The sequence below is a fragment of the Petaurus breviceps genome, unplaced genomic scaffold (assembly GCF_028583685.1).
Source record: "Petaurus breviceps papuanus isolate PSGF00001 unplaced genomic scaffold, PetGlider_PUasm1.0 98, whole genome shotgun sequence".
Classification (NCBI taxonomy): Eukaryota; Metazoa; Chordata; class Mammalia; order Diprotodontia; family Petauridae; genus Petaurus; species Petaurus breviceps.
The window spans coordinates 52,493,608-52,507,726 of record NW_027187460.1 but is presented as its reverse complement, the minus strand read 5'-3'; the positions used below and the strand labels follow the sequence as shown (position 1 = coordinate 52,507,726).

Below are 14,119 nucleotides of genomic sequence, written 5' to 3'. Positions count from 1 at the left end.
TCTTTGCCAAGAAAATCCCAAATGGGGTCACTAAAGTCGGACATTATGAAAAAAATGACTCAACAAGGAAATATGTGACATGTTAACTACCAAGTTTTAATAACTTCCATCTGATGTTTGCTGAATTTTAGATGATACAGTAACAAAATTAACTGAGATGAATATTTAAGAAGCCTAGCAAAGATTAAATTATTTTGTGAATATGACTGATTTTAGAGGAAAATCACTATACCAAAAGCAACATATTGAGTATGATTGACCCTCAGCTAGGTAGTACAATGGATAGAGTACTGAACTTGGGAATTGGGAAGACCTGAGATTAACTCTTGTCTCAGATACTTAACTAGTTATGTGACTGGGAAAGTCATTTCACTCTTTGGCCTCAGTTTCCTTATCTGTAAAATGGAGGTCACAATATCTGCTTTGCAGGGTTATTGTTGTGAAGATGCACTTTGCAAACTTCAGTTATATAAATGCTTATGATTGTTATTATTTTCCTTCAGTATACTTGCGTGTATTATGTTCACTATTTAACGTAAATATTTAGCTTTGTCTATTTATATACACAGGTATGCTGCTCTCGCTATAGAAACCAAAAATTTTGAAAGAACTTTAAAAATGTACCGTTGGGATCATTTTAGATAACAGGATAAGGATATGGATTGAACCTGTGATTTAACTGGTACAGGAAACTCTCAAGTGAAGAAACTCTCTTTTAATGAATATTTTTACCTTCTGTGCAACTCAAAGCGTAAGAGATTTGCCTAGCACACTGAGAGACTGAATGATTTCCTCTGGGTTGGTCGGCATGTCAATTTGTGTTAGAGGTGGGAGCTGAAGCCAAGCCTTTCCAGCTCAGTGGCCACTCACTATCTTCTACATAGCAGATTCCTGAGTACACAGCATGCAGGCGTAATAAATTGTGATTCTATGCCACCCTCCTCTCAACCAACAACATCATTACTTTGGACAAGAAATCATTTTATCAAGATTTTTGAAAGTTTCTATTCAACCCCCATTAAGCCATATTGCATTATTTTAATTGAAAAAAAAAATTAGTTCCATGTATTGCTTTCTCACATCTTGATGTTCATCTCCAAAAATTTTACTGAAAAAGAAAAAAAAAAGCTCCCACATGGTATTTTTGAAGTGATTTAATGCATAAAAGAACATCCCAAAAACAGAACAATTATTGGTCTCATTAACAATGAAGCATTGCAAGTATATGGGGTGTTTCCTCCCCTACCACTAAACAGGAACATACGCTAAATAAATGTGAAAGGAGGTGAGGACTTTGGGATTTGAGGAGTATCCCAAAGTTTTATATAACATTCATATATGGCTTATCTCACAGCAATAATATTCTGTGATGCTTCAAGATGGATATTATATTTATTCTTATTGGTAAGGTGTTATTTCAGAGTTATTTGATGTATAACAGAAACAACAACAATGACGACAAAGACCCCACAGTGAGTAGTTTGTAAGTACTAAAGAGGTAGTTTCGCCAATACAAAGGTGAGGGCTGGGGAGAGAACAGCGGTAACCTTCTTTAGGTTTTCCTCAGTATTTGCAAATGTTCCATTTATGTTCTGATCTTCTACTTTGGGTTAGGATGGGAGGGGACTATTATTTCCAAAATCTGAAGCATAAAAAACAGAAATCCACAACCAACTGAGCATTCAATTACCTTATGAATAATAGCTCAGGGAATCTCCTGATAGATTCTCTCTGAGTCCCAGGTTTCAAATGACACATTCGGCTTTCACAAAACATGCTAGGATTTGTGACCTGACCAGCAGTGTCCACAATTGGATAGCCATTGTCCCCAAATTTCACTGGTGGCCTGAGGATGATAACTTAAAAGGCCTGCTATGGTGACTCAAGTCAACCTTATAAAAGTACCTCGTGCCAGGCCTGAGATTACTTCTATAAGAAAAAAGAAAGGAAAAGTATTTCTGCACCCCCCACCTGTCTTTATCTGTGAAGTTGCATGTCTGGAAATTGGAGCTAGTGAATGTAGTTTCCCATGCTCCAATTGTGTTTCACAAAAGAGTCATAACAGACCTAAAACTTAAAGGGAGCTTCCTTAAGGGGAGAAATAACTCTGGGGTTTTTGCCTGTGATTGCCAGATGTCTGTATGCTATTTAATGGGTGGGTCAGGAGGATTAGGCACACGTTGAAAATCCTTGACACTGGTTACTGGACAACATACCAGCTGATCCTAGCCTTCTGATGAGAAATAAGACCCCAGACATTTCAAGGGGCAACAAAACATAGAAAAGATGTTAAAAAAAAAAACTAGGAGAAGGGGAAAAAAAGCATTAGCTAGAGGATGCATATAGAAACCACTAGAAATGAAATGACAGAACATTAAGCAGGTATACTTTGTTACACATAAGAAAGCATAAATATACAGTAAATAAGTAGATATTAGACTCAGCATAATATGTACACATCTGAACGTCCATGAAACGAGGCAGTAATTCCTGGAGCATATCATCAGCTTAAAGCAGCTCTACTATACAAGTGTTTCAAGGTAACAGATGCTGAGAACAACATAGGTTAACACTAAGTAGATATTCATATACATTTACCTCTGGAAAATGCACAAGATGCAAAAACAAAGGCCATAAATGAAATAGCACTTCTCCTCCGAGTATCTTCTTTCACATAAATATGCACAAGTCCATTGTCTGTCTATGTGTGTGTTGGTGCCTTGCAGCCCACTGCCCGCAGGACTTCCACGCTGCCTGGCACCTGGGCTCTTGCCCTCACAGACACTGAGCGAATAATGTCTTCAGCCGGCTTCTTCTGCACCTGCTCTCTCACTGATGCACCCTCAGTGTGCTCCTGTCTCCGCAGGCTCCCACTTAAAATTAAAGTATAAATAACACCCCCATCCCTCCCCACTTCTCCAAACTCGTGGGTTTCTCTCACTTGCACAGGTTACTTTGCAACCAATACTGTCAAAGCAGCATGAAGGCGGTGCCTGGGTGCGCGCAGGAGCCAAGCGGAGAGAGAGCGGCTTGGTGCACTTCTGCAAAACAGAACTAAACAAAACAAAAACCCACCAAAAAAAGGAAGAAAGATAAAGAAAAGAAAAAATGTCCTTTCTTATTGGTTTGCTCTGTCTGTGGCAAGGAAGACGCTGTGCTGCTCCTGCGCTCTTTCTATTAACTTCTTTTTCTTCTTCTTGTTTCTCTTGTCCTTCGTCTTTGGAGTTCTCTTCCCTAGAGGAGGTGGGAGGGGTGGGGGTGGGGGAGAGAGATGATGAAAGGATACAGTTAGAGAAGTCTTTCTCGGCCAAAAAGAATCCAAACAACTTAGAATTTTGCACAAAGCCCATCTGGAAAGCATCACCTACGGGGGAAAAACAGCTGGGGAGAGAAAATTGTTCACATTAGACAACGTAATAATAATTTGCTAAATTGGATGCCCTGTCTAGATTAGATGGATTTGTCTTCTTGCTCCAGGAAAATGATAACAAAAATCTCTCATTGGCCCTCTCAGTTTTGAAAATATCTTTATGCCTTACAGGGAGGGGGCAATCTCTATTTGATTTTTTTTTATGTCAGACCTAAGATTTAATTGATGGAGGGAAGTACCAGGGAGAAAATTCTTTGCACTAGTTCAGATTGGTACATACTCTGAAAATTATTTTAGAGAGTTGTCTGACATATTGAGAAGTTAAGTAGCACCTTGCCTAGGGTTACACAATCTTTATGTGGCAGAGGCAGGAGTTGAAATTTGTCTGACTTCCTGCTCAGTAAAATGTATTTAACTCACCCACTCTCCTTTAAACCAACTTTAGTGTTACAGTTCTCCAGCCATCATTTTATTGTTGGTCCACACTTCAAAAGATACAAGATAACAAGCCTATACCTTAGAAGATCACAACACATGCTTCCGTCTGCCTCCCTCAAATACAAACAGAAAATGGATAGGCACACAGGACATTTCTGAGGAGGAGCAGCTAATATTTATATAGTGCTTTAAAATGTGCAACACACTTTACCTGTATCCTTTTACTTGACCTCTCACAACTCTGTGAGATAGTTATCATTATCCAGATAATGTGGATGTAGAAAAGGAGGCTGAAAGGTTAAATGGCTTGCCCTAGGTCATACCACATTTGAAATTTAACAAAAGGGTAAACTGGGGCCATTCTCTGAGCAAGATAACATTTATTAACAGGAGCATTCTGCCTGCCAATAAATTACTCAATGGCTTGCCGCCATTTATGCCAAAAACCCTAAGCAAAGGGACAGTTCTTCTATAGGGTTTAGGAAGTGCATAACAAAGACAGAACGGGGTGGATGACATGACAAGACTGAAGACAACATGATTGGTTATAAAGTTGAGGTGCAGGAAACAATTTGATAGGTGGGAAGTTTGTTAATGACCTAGCAGTGACACACCCTTCTTCTCTCATTAGACCAAGAAGTGATCATTATTTAAATGCAGGTGTGAAACAGTGGCCCACACTTTTGAACAGCAAAGCAGACATCCTTGAAGGATAGGTTGGTGGTGTAAAGATATTAGGCCTGACAACCTTGCATTCACACACATCCCCAAAAGTTAGTTAAATTTCTTGAGGCAAGAAGAGATCCATGATTAGAAACCGGATTAGAGCTGGATTTCTAAACTTAACCCATTACAAGCTAGCTGAATTCTGACAAAAGTTCAGAGACAGAGAGCCATGGCTTAAGGATTCACAGGACAAAAGCAATTAATTATAACTAGGATCAATAAATTAATGATATAGGATCAATTCAATCTTCTCAGTCACACAGTAGTAGTAGTAGTTAGTAGTAATAGTTAACATTTATGAAGTGCTTTAACATTTGCAAAGCACTTTACATATAAAATTTCATTTTATCCTCACAACTCTTGTGATAGGTGCTATAATTACTCTCATTTTACAGATAAGGAAACTGAGGCAGGGGGTTAGTAACTAGTCTGTTGTCACACAGCTAATAAGTATCTGATTCAGGATTAGACTTTAGGTCTTACTGATTTAAGGTCCAGCACTCTATTCATCTGGCTTGACCATTCATCAGACTTTATTATCATTATGCTCTAAAACAGAATACTCAGTATTTTCAAAACTGTGCCTGAGACTACATGTAAGAAAAGTGTTGAATGTTCTAGTTTCAAATCTGGCACAAGTTTTCTGGGTTACTTTGGAAAAGTAACTTTATACACTATCCAGAGAGAATTCAGTATTGTGATACTGAATACCAAAATATTAATGTCATGTTCTTTTAAATGTCCAAATACTTAGACTTCTTTAACACAAGAGATACTACACTGCAAAATGTTACCAAGAGAGTAGAAAGAAGTCAACTAGTCTTGAAATAACCACTAGTTACCTACATACTTGGCATTATGGTTTAAAGAAGGAAAAAATATATTCCCTCTAAATGAGGCATGGCATAAAGTAGTTGCTCTGGTAATCAATTATTTAATGTTATTTGTTGACTGAATTAGAGGAATTAGACTCTTGGCCAAGATGAAATGACCTTGAATAAAAAAGAATGAAGTTCAATAAGCTTGGGTCCTGGAGTCTTGGAACAAATTCCGCTTATAGACAAGAAGCAGAAAATAATCAAAGGACCATCTTTGACTGAGTGACAGTATCAAAATCTAACTGGTGTGTATGCCTGAACCCAAGGAAACAGGATAAATCCTTAAGAAAATACAATGGAGAATTAGTTCTTCTTTGGCTAGACAAGGGATTAACAATGATGATTTTTTTTTACTTCCAAAAAAATTTAGCTACATGGATCTATAGAATTCAAGGAGTCATTTCTTCTTGTCATAATCATACCTTACATTTATAAAGTGCTCCCTCCCACAGCACCTAAACAAATATCCCCAAACTTATAGAAATTAACACAAACATTTGTGGTCATCATGGCCACAATGAGTAAAGAGTCAAATAAATACATATTCTTTTTATTCCATATCTCATTCAAGAAACTCAAAATCACACCATGATCTTGAAGGCTAGAATGCTGGACCAAACCTAGTAATACTGTTTCATAGGGATAAGTATAAATTCTTACTAGAGTTTAAAAAAAAATTCATAAGCAAAGAATGGGAGAGAAATGACTATTAGCTTAACTGAAAAAGATATGTGGGTCAGCAATATTATACAACTGCCAAAAACTAATATAAACTTAGGCTGATTTATGAGATGTTTAATAGTAGTTATTATATAGTTATAATAACTTATTATAGTTAAAATTTCTGTAGTGCCTACCATGTGCCAGGCACTGGGCTAAGACTTTGTTCATAAATGTCACCTCATTTGATCACAACAACCCTGAGAAGCAGGTGTTATTGTTATTCCCATTTTACAGAAGAGGAAACTGAGAAAAACAGAAATTAAGTGATTTAGGTCACAGCTAGATTTGAACTCGGGTCTTAATGACTCCAAGTCCAGCACTCTATCCACCGTGACAAAAGGAAGGTGGGAAAGTGGGAAAGTGGGAAAGTGGGAAAGTGGGAAGGAAGGAAGGAAAAAAGAAAGGAAGGAAGGAAGGAAGGAAGGAAGGAAGGAAGGAAGGAAAAAAGAAAGGAAGGAAGGAAGGAAGGAAGGAAGGAAGGAAGGAAGGAAGGAAGGAAGGAAGGAAGGAAGGAAGGAAGGAAAGTAGTACTAGACTCAGAAGTTGATAGTTCTACTTTACTCCACACGTTGATCAGATCACATTCTAGAGTACTATGATCAATTTGGGGTATATTTTGGGAAAGACACTGCTACCCAGAAAGAGTACCTAGAAGAAGGTAACCATAGTACTGAGCCTTGAAATCCTGCAACTTGAGAATCAGTTGTAGGAATTGGCAGTGGGTAATACTTAGCCTAAAAAGAAATATTTAATAAGCAATAATAATAGAATAATAAAAACCAGCTTAGGATTTAAAGGTCTTTCATATAAAAGAAGGATTTGATTTCCTGTCCTTGGTCCTAGTGGGCAGAACCAAGAGCAATGAGTTAGGGATAGGGTGAAGGTCTGGGGGAATTGGGATGGTTTACAAAAGAGGCAAATTTAGTTTAATATAAATGTAGCCTGCTCTCTCCCCACCCCTCCCCTTTCTTGACCCTAAGGTGTCCAATTAGCTACTTTTGGTTCTGGATATTTTGTAGATAAAAATCCTCTCTAAACCAGGGGCCACATCTTTATATATTACATTTTTAAATATTATATACATTTTTATACAATTTATTGTATGGAATTTATATACTATACAATTCTTCAAACAGACTTTAAAAAATAGAAATCTAAGCAACATTCCCTCCCATGTCCTTTAAAGCCTACTTTCATACAAATATATAGACATATGTATCCGATAAATATAGATACTCAGGGGGAGGAGTAGGCCTTTATAAGGATCATGGGAAGACATGAGATTACAGTACCTACATGCAGGTAGCATGCATTATCAGAACATGTGGAAGGGCAAGTTGTTCTGCAGCTGAAAACTACCCATGTCTTCTATTGATATGACCATGTCATTTTCTGTTGGTCCTGCTTATGAAGAGAGGGCCAAGCGCTCTCTGTACCGCTTCCCCACCTAGGTTCTGCTTTCTGCTCTTTTAAATTGGTGGTCAAGCCTGGCTCTTTTCAACACTCCCTAGGGATGCTTTGCCATGGTTCTAACTCTGACTAGTTGCATTCACCATGCTCTGGGGCTGGTTGGCAGGCACTGTGGTCGAATGGTCTATTTCATTTGGCTTTATCCACCTGCTTCTTTAGTTTCTTCCTGGGCCTGGGCTACACTCCTTGGAAGGGACTCTCTTCAGAGCCCCTTCATTTATCAGAGGAGCTGGGTTTAATAAATTCTTCCCTAATGGGAGTAACTGCATATTAACACCATTCCTTAATCAACCTTCTCAGCTCACACCAGTAAAGTTCACTTCAGCCCTTATACTCAGGATTCTTTATCAATCCGTGTAGAGCTCTAGGTGGTCTTCTCATTCAGGCTTCCTAAAGCCAATGGCTGTGAGGATCTCTGCTTCTCAGGCAGGATGCACAAGGATAATAAAGACACATTTAATTGGGATTAGTTTTCCCTTTGGGCCTTTTCTTAGATACTTCTGTTAACTACTTTTTTTTTTTAAAGAACCCTGCTGTGTTTGATTCTTCTTGACCCTCCTCAGTTCTTAAACCCTTTAAGTGAACTTCATTACCCTCCCCCATGGGATCCCCAGATGACTGTTATTGATAGGAAACCAGTTTTAGGATTTCTCATTCCCCCTAGCTGAGTCTAATCTTCTTAGGGTTCTACTTTCCTAAATAGAAGAGGAATTAAGTCCTTGAAGCGAACACAACATATATACAGTCCCTTAATTTCCCCTGGCTGCCTCCCCATTCCTGGAACTTTCTCCTTCCTGATTTGCGCCTATTGGGTTCTCTAGCTTTCTTCAAGTTTCAGTTAAAATCTCAAAATCTACAAGAAGCTTTTCCTAATCCTAATTTCCTAATCCTCCTTAACTTCAATGCATTCTTTCCTCTTTGATTATTTCCAATTTATCTTGTATGTTTCTTGTTTGTACATAGATAGTTGTTTCCATAGCATGCTGTCTCCCCCAGAAGGCTGGGAGCTTCCTGAGGGCAGAGACTGTTTTTACCTTTTCTTTTGTATTTCTAGGATTTAATACAGTGTCTGATATAAAGGAGGCTGATATAAAGTTTGCTGACTGACTTGGCTGATAAAAAATGGGATAAAATGAGATTAAAAAAAATAAACAAGGGGCAGCTAGGTGGCACAGTGAATAATAGAGCACCAGCCCTGGAGTCAGGAGGACCTGAGTTCAAATCTGACCTCAGACATTTAACAAAAAAACTACCCTGTGACCTTGGGCAAGTCATTTAACCCCAATTGCCCTCCAAAAGGCAAAAAAAATTTAAATAACAAAAAAACCCAAACAACAATTCAAACCTCATTCCAGAGCCCTCTGTTCTATTCAGTACAGCAGCCATCAGAAAATTCCAAAGATTGGTTCTGTGAAAATAGTAATTATTATATTGACTAGAGACTTCTGAGAGACACTCTGACCTTTCTCCCAACTTCTCCAGCAATACAAAGGTATGTCTCTCTCAGATCTCTCTACATAAGCAAAAATTTTCTTAAAAATCAGAACTGTTCAAAGTCATGGAATCATGATTCTGAGAGTTGGAAATGACCGCACTGGTCATCTAGTCTAATTTATGTTGTTCAGTCATTTCAGGTCTTTGTGACCCCATTTGGGGTTTTCTTGACAAAGATACTAGAGGCGTTTGCCATTTCATTCTCTGGTTCATTTTACAGATGAAGAAACTGAGGCAGACAGGGTTAACAGTGACTTGGCCAGAGTCACACTGCATGTGTCTGAAGTAAGATTTTAACTCAGGAAAATGAGCCTTCCTGGCTCCAGGTCTGGCACTCTATCCACTGCACCACCTAATAGTCCTTGTCCAACTATGCATAAAACAAATCCCCAGGATCACATACCCAACAAGTGATTGCCCAGCTTCTGCTTGAAGACCTCCCTGCAACCTCCTAAAGCAGACTTTTGCCGCTGTCCAAATGTTAAGAAAATCTTCCTGATATCGAGCCTAAATCAGCTTCTTTGAAACTTTTATCCATTGTTCCTGGTTCTGTCCTTTGAGGTCAAACATAAAAAGTCTAATCACTTTTCTCCCATGATACCCTTTCATATACTTGAAGATAGATATTCCCCCCTGAGAATTCTTCAGACTTAAAAATCCCCAGTTCCTTCAACCAATCCTCATATGACAGGGACTCAAGGCCCTTCATTACCTGTGTAGCCCTCCTTTGGATACCTACAAGTTTTTCAATGTTCTTCTTGAACACTGGTGCTTAGAACTGAACACAACAAGGTCTGAAACTGGCAAAAAATAGTGAGATTATCACCTCTCTACTCCTGGCAGTTATAAGACTCATTATCATTATGATGAAGTTATTGACAGTAATAATAACTAGCATTCATACAGCACTTAAAAAAAAGTACTTTATATATCTTACTTCATTTGATTCTAATGACCCTGTGAGAGTTAGTACTACTACTGTCCTTATTTGTAGATATGAGAGAATGGAGGTTGAGAGAGGTTAAGTAACTTCCCTGGAGTCACATAGCTAGTCTGTCTGAGACAGGATTTGAATTTCAGTTTTCAAGACTCTTAAGTCCAAATACCCTTTTCATTGTGTGCCCTGGCTTACCCCTAAATCAAATGTGCTTCTTAAGAGGTAAAGATCTATGCTCATTATAAATCTTTGAATAGAGACCACAAACCACTTGTCAGGTAAACTGCATTCCTGTTTAGGGACAGATTGAACTGCATGATTCCCATGAACCTTTCTAATGTAGAGGTACTGGCATTCTAAGATCTCTAAGTAACTTAACCTGGTGAGAAATATGGCTAACAAATTCAATATATATAAATTGGAAATTTTGAAAAGCATGGGCTGCAGACAACCTAAGTGGCTAAACCATCATTTCTTCTCTCGTAAGCAGTGAGGGTATAGTAGCTTGTATTCAATAAGCCTATATTAAATACCTATTATGGGTCAACTAATATGCCAGGTGTGCGGGATAAAAAGACAAAAATATCCTCAAGAAGCTTACATTCTAATAGTATCCCAATAAGCAGGAGACCCAAGATCTAGGACCACTCTAACTAGCTTTGTGACCTTGGACAAGTAACTTTACATCTATGGCCCTCAATTTATTAGCTTAGAAAATAAAGGAACTAAGTTTGATGGCCTGCCAAAGAACCATCCACCTCTCCATGATCACTACTAGAAGGGCCATTCTAGGTCTGTATTATTTCTAGAATAAGATAGACCACAGCTAAAGGGTCATCCCTCTCAATTCACATCTCAGTGATTCCTACTCTAATGATTCCTAAAGTTCTGTTCAGTTAAGAAGAAAATCTAGGTTCTCAAAAGATAAAGTGATTTTTCTTGTTTTTGTAATTCATTCTCACTTGGCACAAAGGGAATGTAGGCCAGGGAGAAGGTTCTCTACTAATGTCAAATGCTCTTAGTTTATTGGGCAGTTAATAAAAGCCTAGGAACATGGGAAGTTCAGATGAGTTATACAATACAGAGTACAAAGGAGTCAATTTGAAAATGAATGGGCCAGATGCTATATTGAGAATGTGCATTAATTCCTTTAGGGCACTATAAAAATCCTTCAGTCTGTTCTTTGGAAGAGATTGTTTATTAGCACTCCATTAACCAGAAAGAGTTAAAGCATCTCTAACATGGAGAAATTTACTCTCTTCTTTGGATCGAACCAGAACTGGTATTTCCTATTTAGCCTTAAAAAACATAATTTTTAAACAGAGGAAAATGTTTTTACTTCATGGTCAAAAACTAGTTTCATAAAGAGTCACAAACTTTGTCAGTTAACCCTAATCTAATTCTGTGCTTCATAATTTGAGATAAATGAACTATTGCCCAGAATAAGCACAATGGCTACAAAAAGAGAAAAAATAACTTATTTCTTTTTTATATGACACTACATTAAAATAATGAGAACATGATTGTGTTCCCATATTAAATTATAAGGGTCCTTGGAGTTAACTTCTGCTTTTCATTAAAGTCTGGCATTAATGTCACAAATGGCATTTTGCCATCTTTAAATCTAGTTAATCCTACCCAATGAAACCTCAGCCTAACCGATCATTAATCAAAGCAGCCTTAAAAGTTACAACTATTTAGTAACACTATATCTAATGACGAGACACACCTAATAAGGTCAGAGAGATGAAATACTTAACACAAAATGGCATATTTAAGAGAAAATGGTTTCAATTACAAGAGTTTTACCAAGTTTTCCTTAGTTCTATATTTTATCCTACAGGGGAAAACAGCCCAAGTTAAAAAAGAATAACCACACTGGCTCACGCACTTCATTAGATAAGAGTTTTTAGTAATGAATTTATGACACTAGGAACCACTTTGAATAGCAAATTGGAGAGGAAGATATGAAAAATAAATGATAATATCATTAGGTGAAAAGATTTATTCTACCAACATCAAGCTCTTTATCTGGAATCTTTGGTTTATTGGTGTCATTCTTTTCACAGTTTCCTACAAAGGTAGAAAAAAGTTTACTTTTAACTAGTAATACCTCTCAATCATAATATTGAAAACTACCTGAAAAAAGGGGTCAGAGTTCAATCAATTGCTCAGTCTTTATTATTTTGATATAATTTCTTTCTCATCAGAATATCAGCTTGTCTAGGGACTTATGGTAAATGCAATATTGTATAAGAAGGAAGCTAATTCTGTATTTCCATCCAGCTAGTCACATCACAGCAGATACCTGTGTTAGGTAGTTAATAAAAACACATTGTATTAACTTCCACCCAGGACTGCTTCCATAGGAAAAGGGAATAAAATCCCTTTACAACTAGGATAATTCCTATAATTTGTATGGTGCTAGTTTCAACTATTAGTAGAGAACCTGGAGTCCAATTTATAACTCTGAAAGTCTTCCCAAGAGAGTTCATTTCAAATGCACTACCTTTTATTTAGAATCATTTCTCATATATTTACTACCAACACCAAGGAGTTAAGATGGCTCTACAGGATTTGACTTGTATCGGGCCACAATTAAGGGACCATATTTTGTGATCCTTGGGAGGTTATTCCTACTTCCCTAAAGATCCTGAGAAAAATGTAAAAATAACTGCAAACAAAATGTATAAAAATGCTTATATACTCTCCTTCTCCCAGGCAATATCAAGATTTGCATATACTTGAACCAGGAGAATACTACACAGTAACAGCAACACTGTGTGATGGTTAACTTTGATAGACAACTGTTCTCAGCAATACAAGGATCTAAGACAATTCCAAAAGACTCATGATGGAAAATGCTATCCACATCCAGAAAAAGAACCATGGAGGCCAAACGTAGATTGAAGCACACTATTTTCACTCTCTCTTTTTTCTTTCTTCTTGTGGTTTTCCCCTTTAGTTCTAATTCCTCTTTACAACATGACTAATGTGGAAATATGTTTAATACATATATAGCCTATATCAGATTGCATGCTGACTAGGGAAGGGGGCAGTAAAGGGAGGGGAAAAAATTTAAAACTCAAAATGAATGTTGAAAACAAAAAACAAATAAATAAAATTTTAAAAAGTAAAAATAAAAATCTTCAATAATGTAAAAAAAAGATTTGCATATACTTGAAATTCAAGGGGGGAAACTATACTTTAACCAAACAATAAAAATAAGCAAGACTAATATTTATTTGACTCTTCCCTTTATGATATACTAAAGACATATGGTAGTAGTAATATTTAAATATCAACGTTGATTCCATGTAGTCTACATAAAATCTATTGTGTTCAGAGAGACTCACCAGACACTGTGAAAAAAATAACTTCAAGTGTTTCTACTTATCTTGAATGTTTCAGAATCACCTGGTATGAATAGCAGTAAAAGTCTAGTTTGATGGCTCATTGGGCCATACTATTTTTGCCAAGAAAATAGATGGTAGTCTTATTAATTTGTTTTCTTGCTTCTCTGTCAACTAGATAAACATCCCTGAACAACATGCTGCCTGTGTGTCAGAATATAAACACCTCATATTAAATATTTTCAAGTTTATGACTTCTCTGGTACAGAATCATACATAAACTTATTTTTTATATAAAAATATATAAACTCAGTTGCCACACTGGCATTTCTAATGCCCATATTTGACCATGTCACTCTTCCCTGGATAAAGAGCCTTAGTTTTTCCATATTACTCCAAGGATAAAATACAAAATTTCTCTTTTACATTCATAGTCCTTCCCAATATGGTTCTAAAAGTTTTTCAGGCCAAATCCTATTATAACCCTGCCCCCCACACACCACCACCACACACATATTTCAGACAAACTATCTTCCTTGCATTCTTCCTTGCATCGCCTAGATATGACACCCCATCTCCTGCCCATGTGCTTTGTTGCACAGGCTTCCTCCCTTCCTTGGAACAATGTCTTGTTACCTCTCTATAGATTTAGTTTAAGGAGCATCTCCTAAATGAAAGCTTTTCTGTTTCTTCTGCTTATTAGTGCCCCCTCCCATCCATCCATCCATCC

At 37.3% G+C, this 14,119-nt stretch overlaps 1 protein-coding gene across 1 annotated transcript in view; it reads right to left on the bottom strand.

The window, feature by feature from the left end:
* Positions 1-1,160: 1,160 nt before the first annotated feature.
* Positions 1,161-14,119, bottom strand: part of RSPO2 (R-spondin 2) — a 246,551-nt gene continuing 233,592 nt past the window's right edge. Inside the window, exon 5 of the mRNA XM_069081346.1 lies at positions 1,161-3,234. Coding sequence (XP_068937447.1) covers positions 3,119-3,234 — 116 coding nt within the window. The 3' untranslated portion in view covers positions 1,161-3,118. The remainder of the gene's footprint in view (positions 3,235-14,119) is intronic.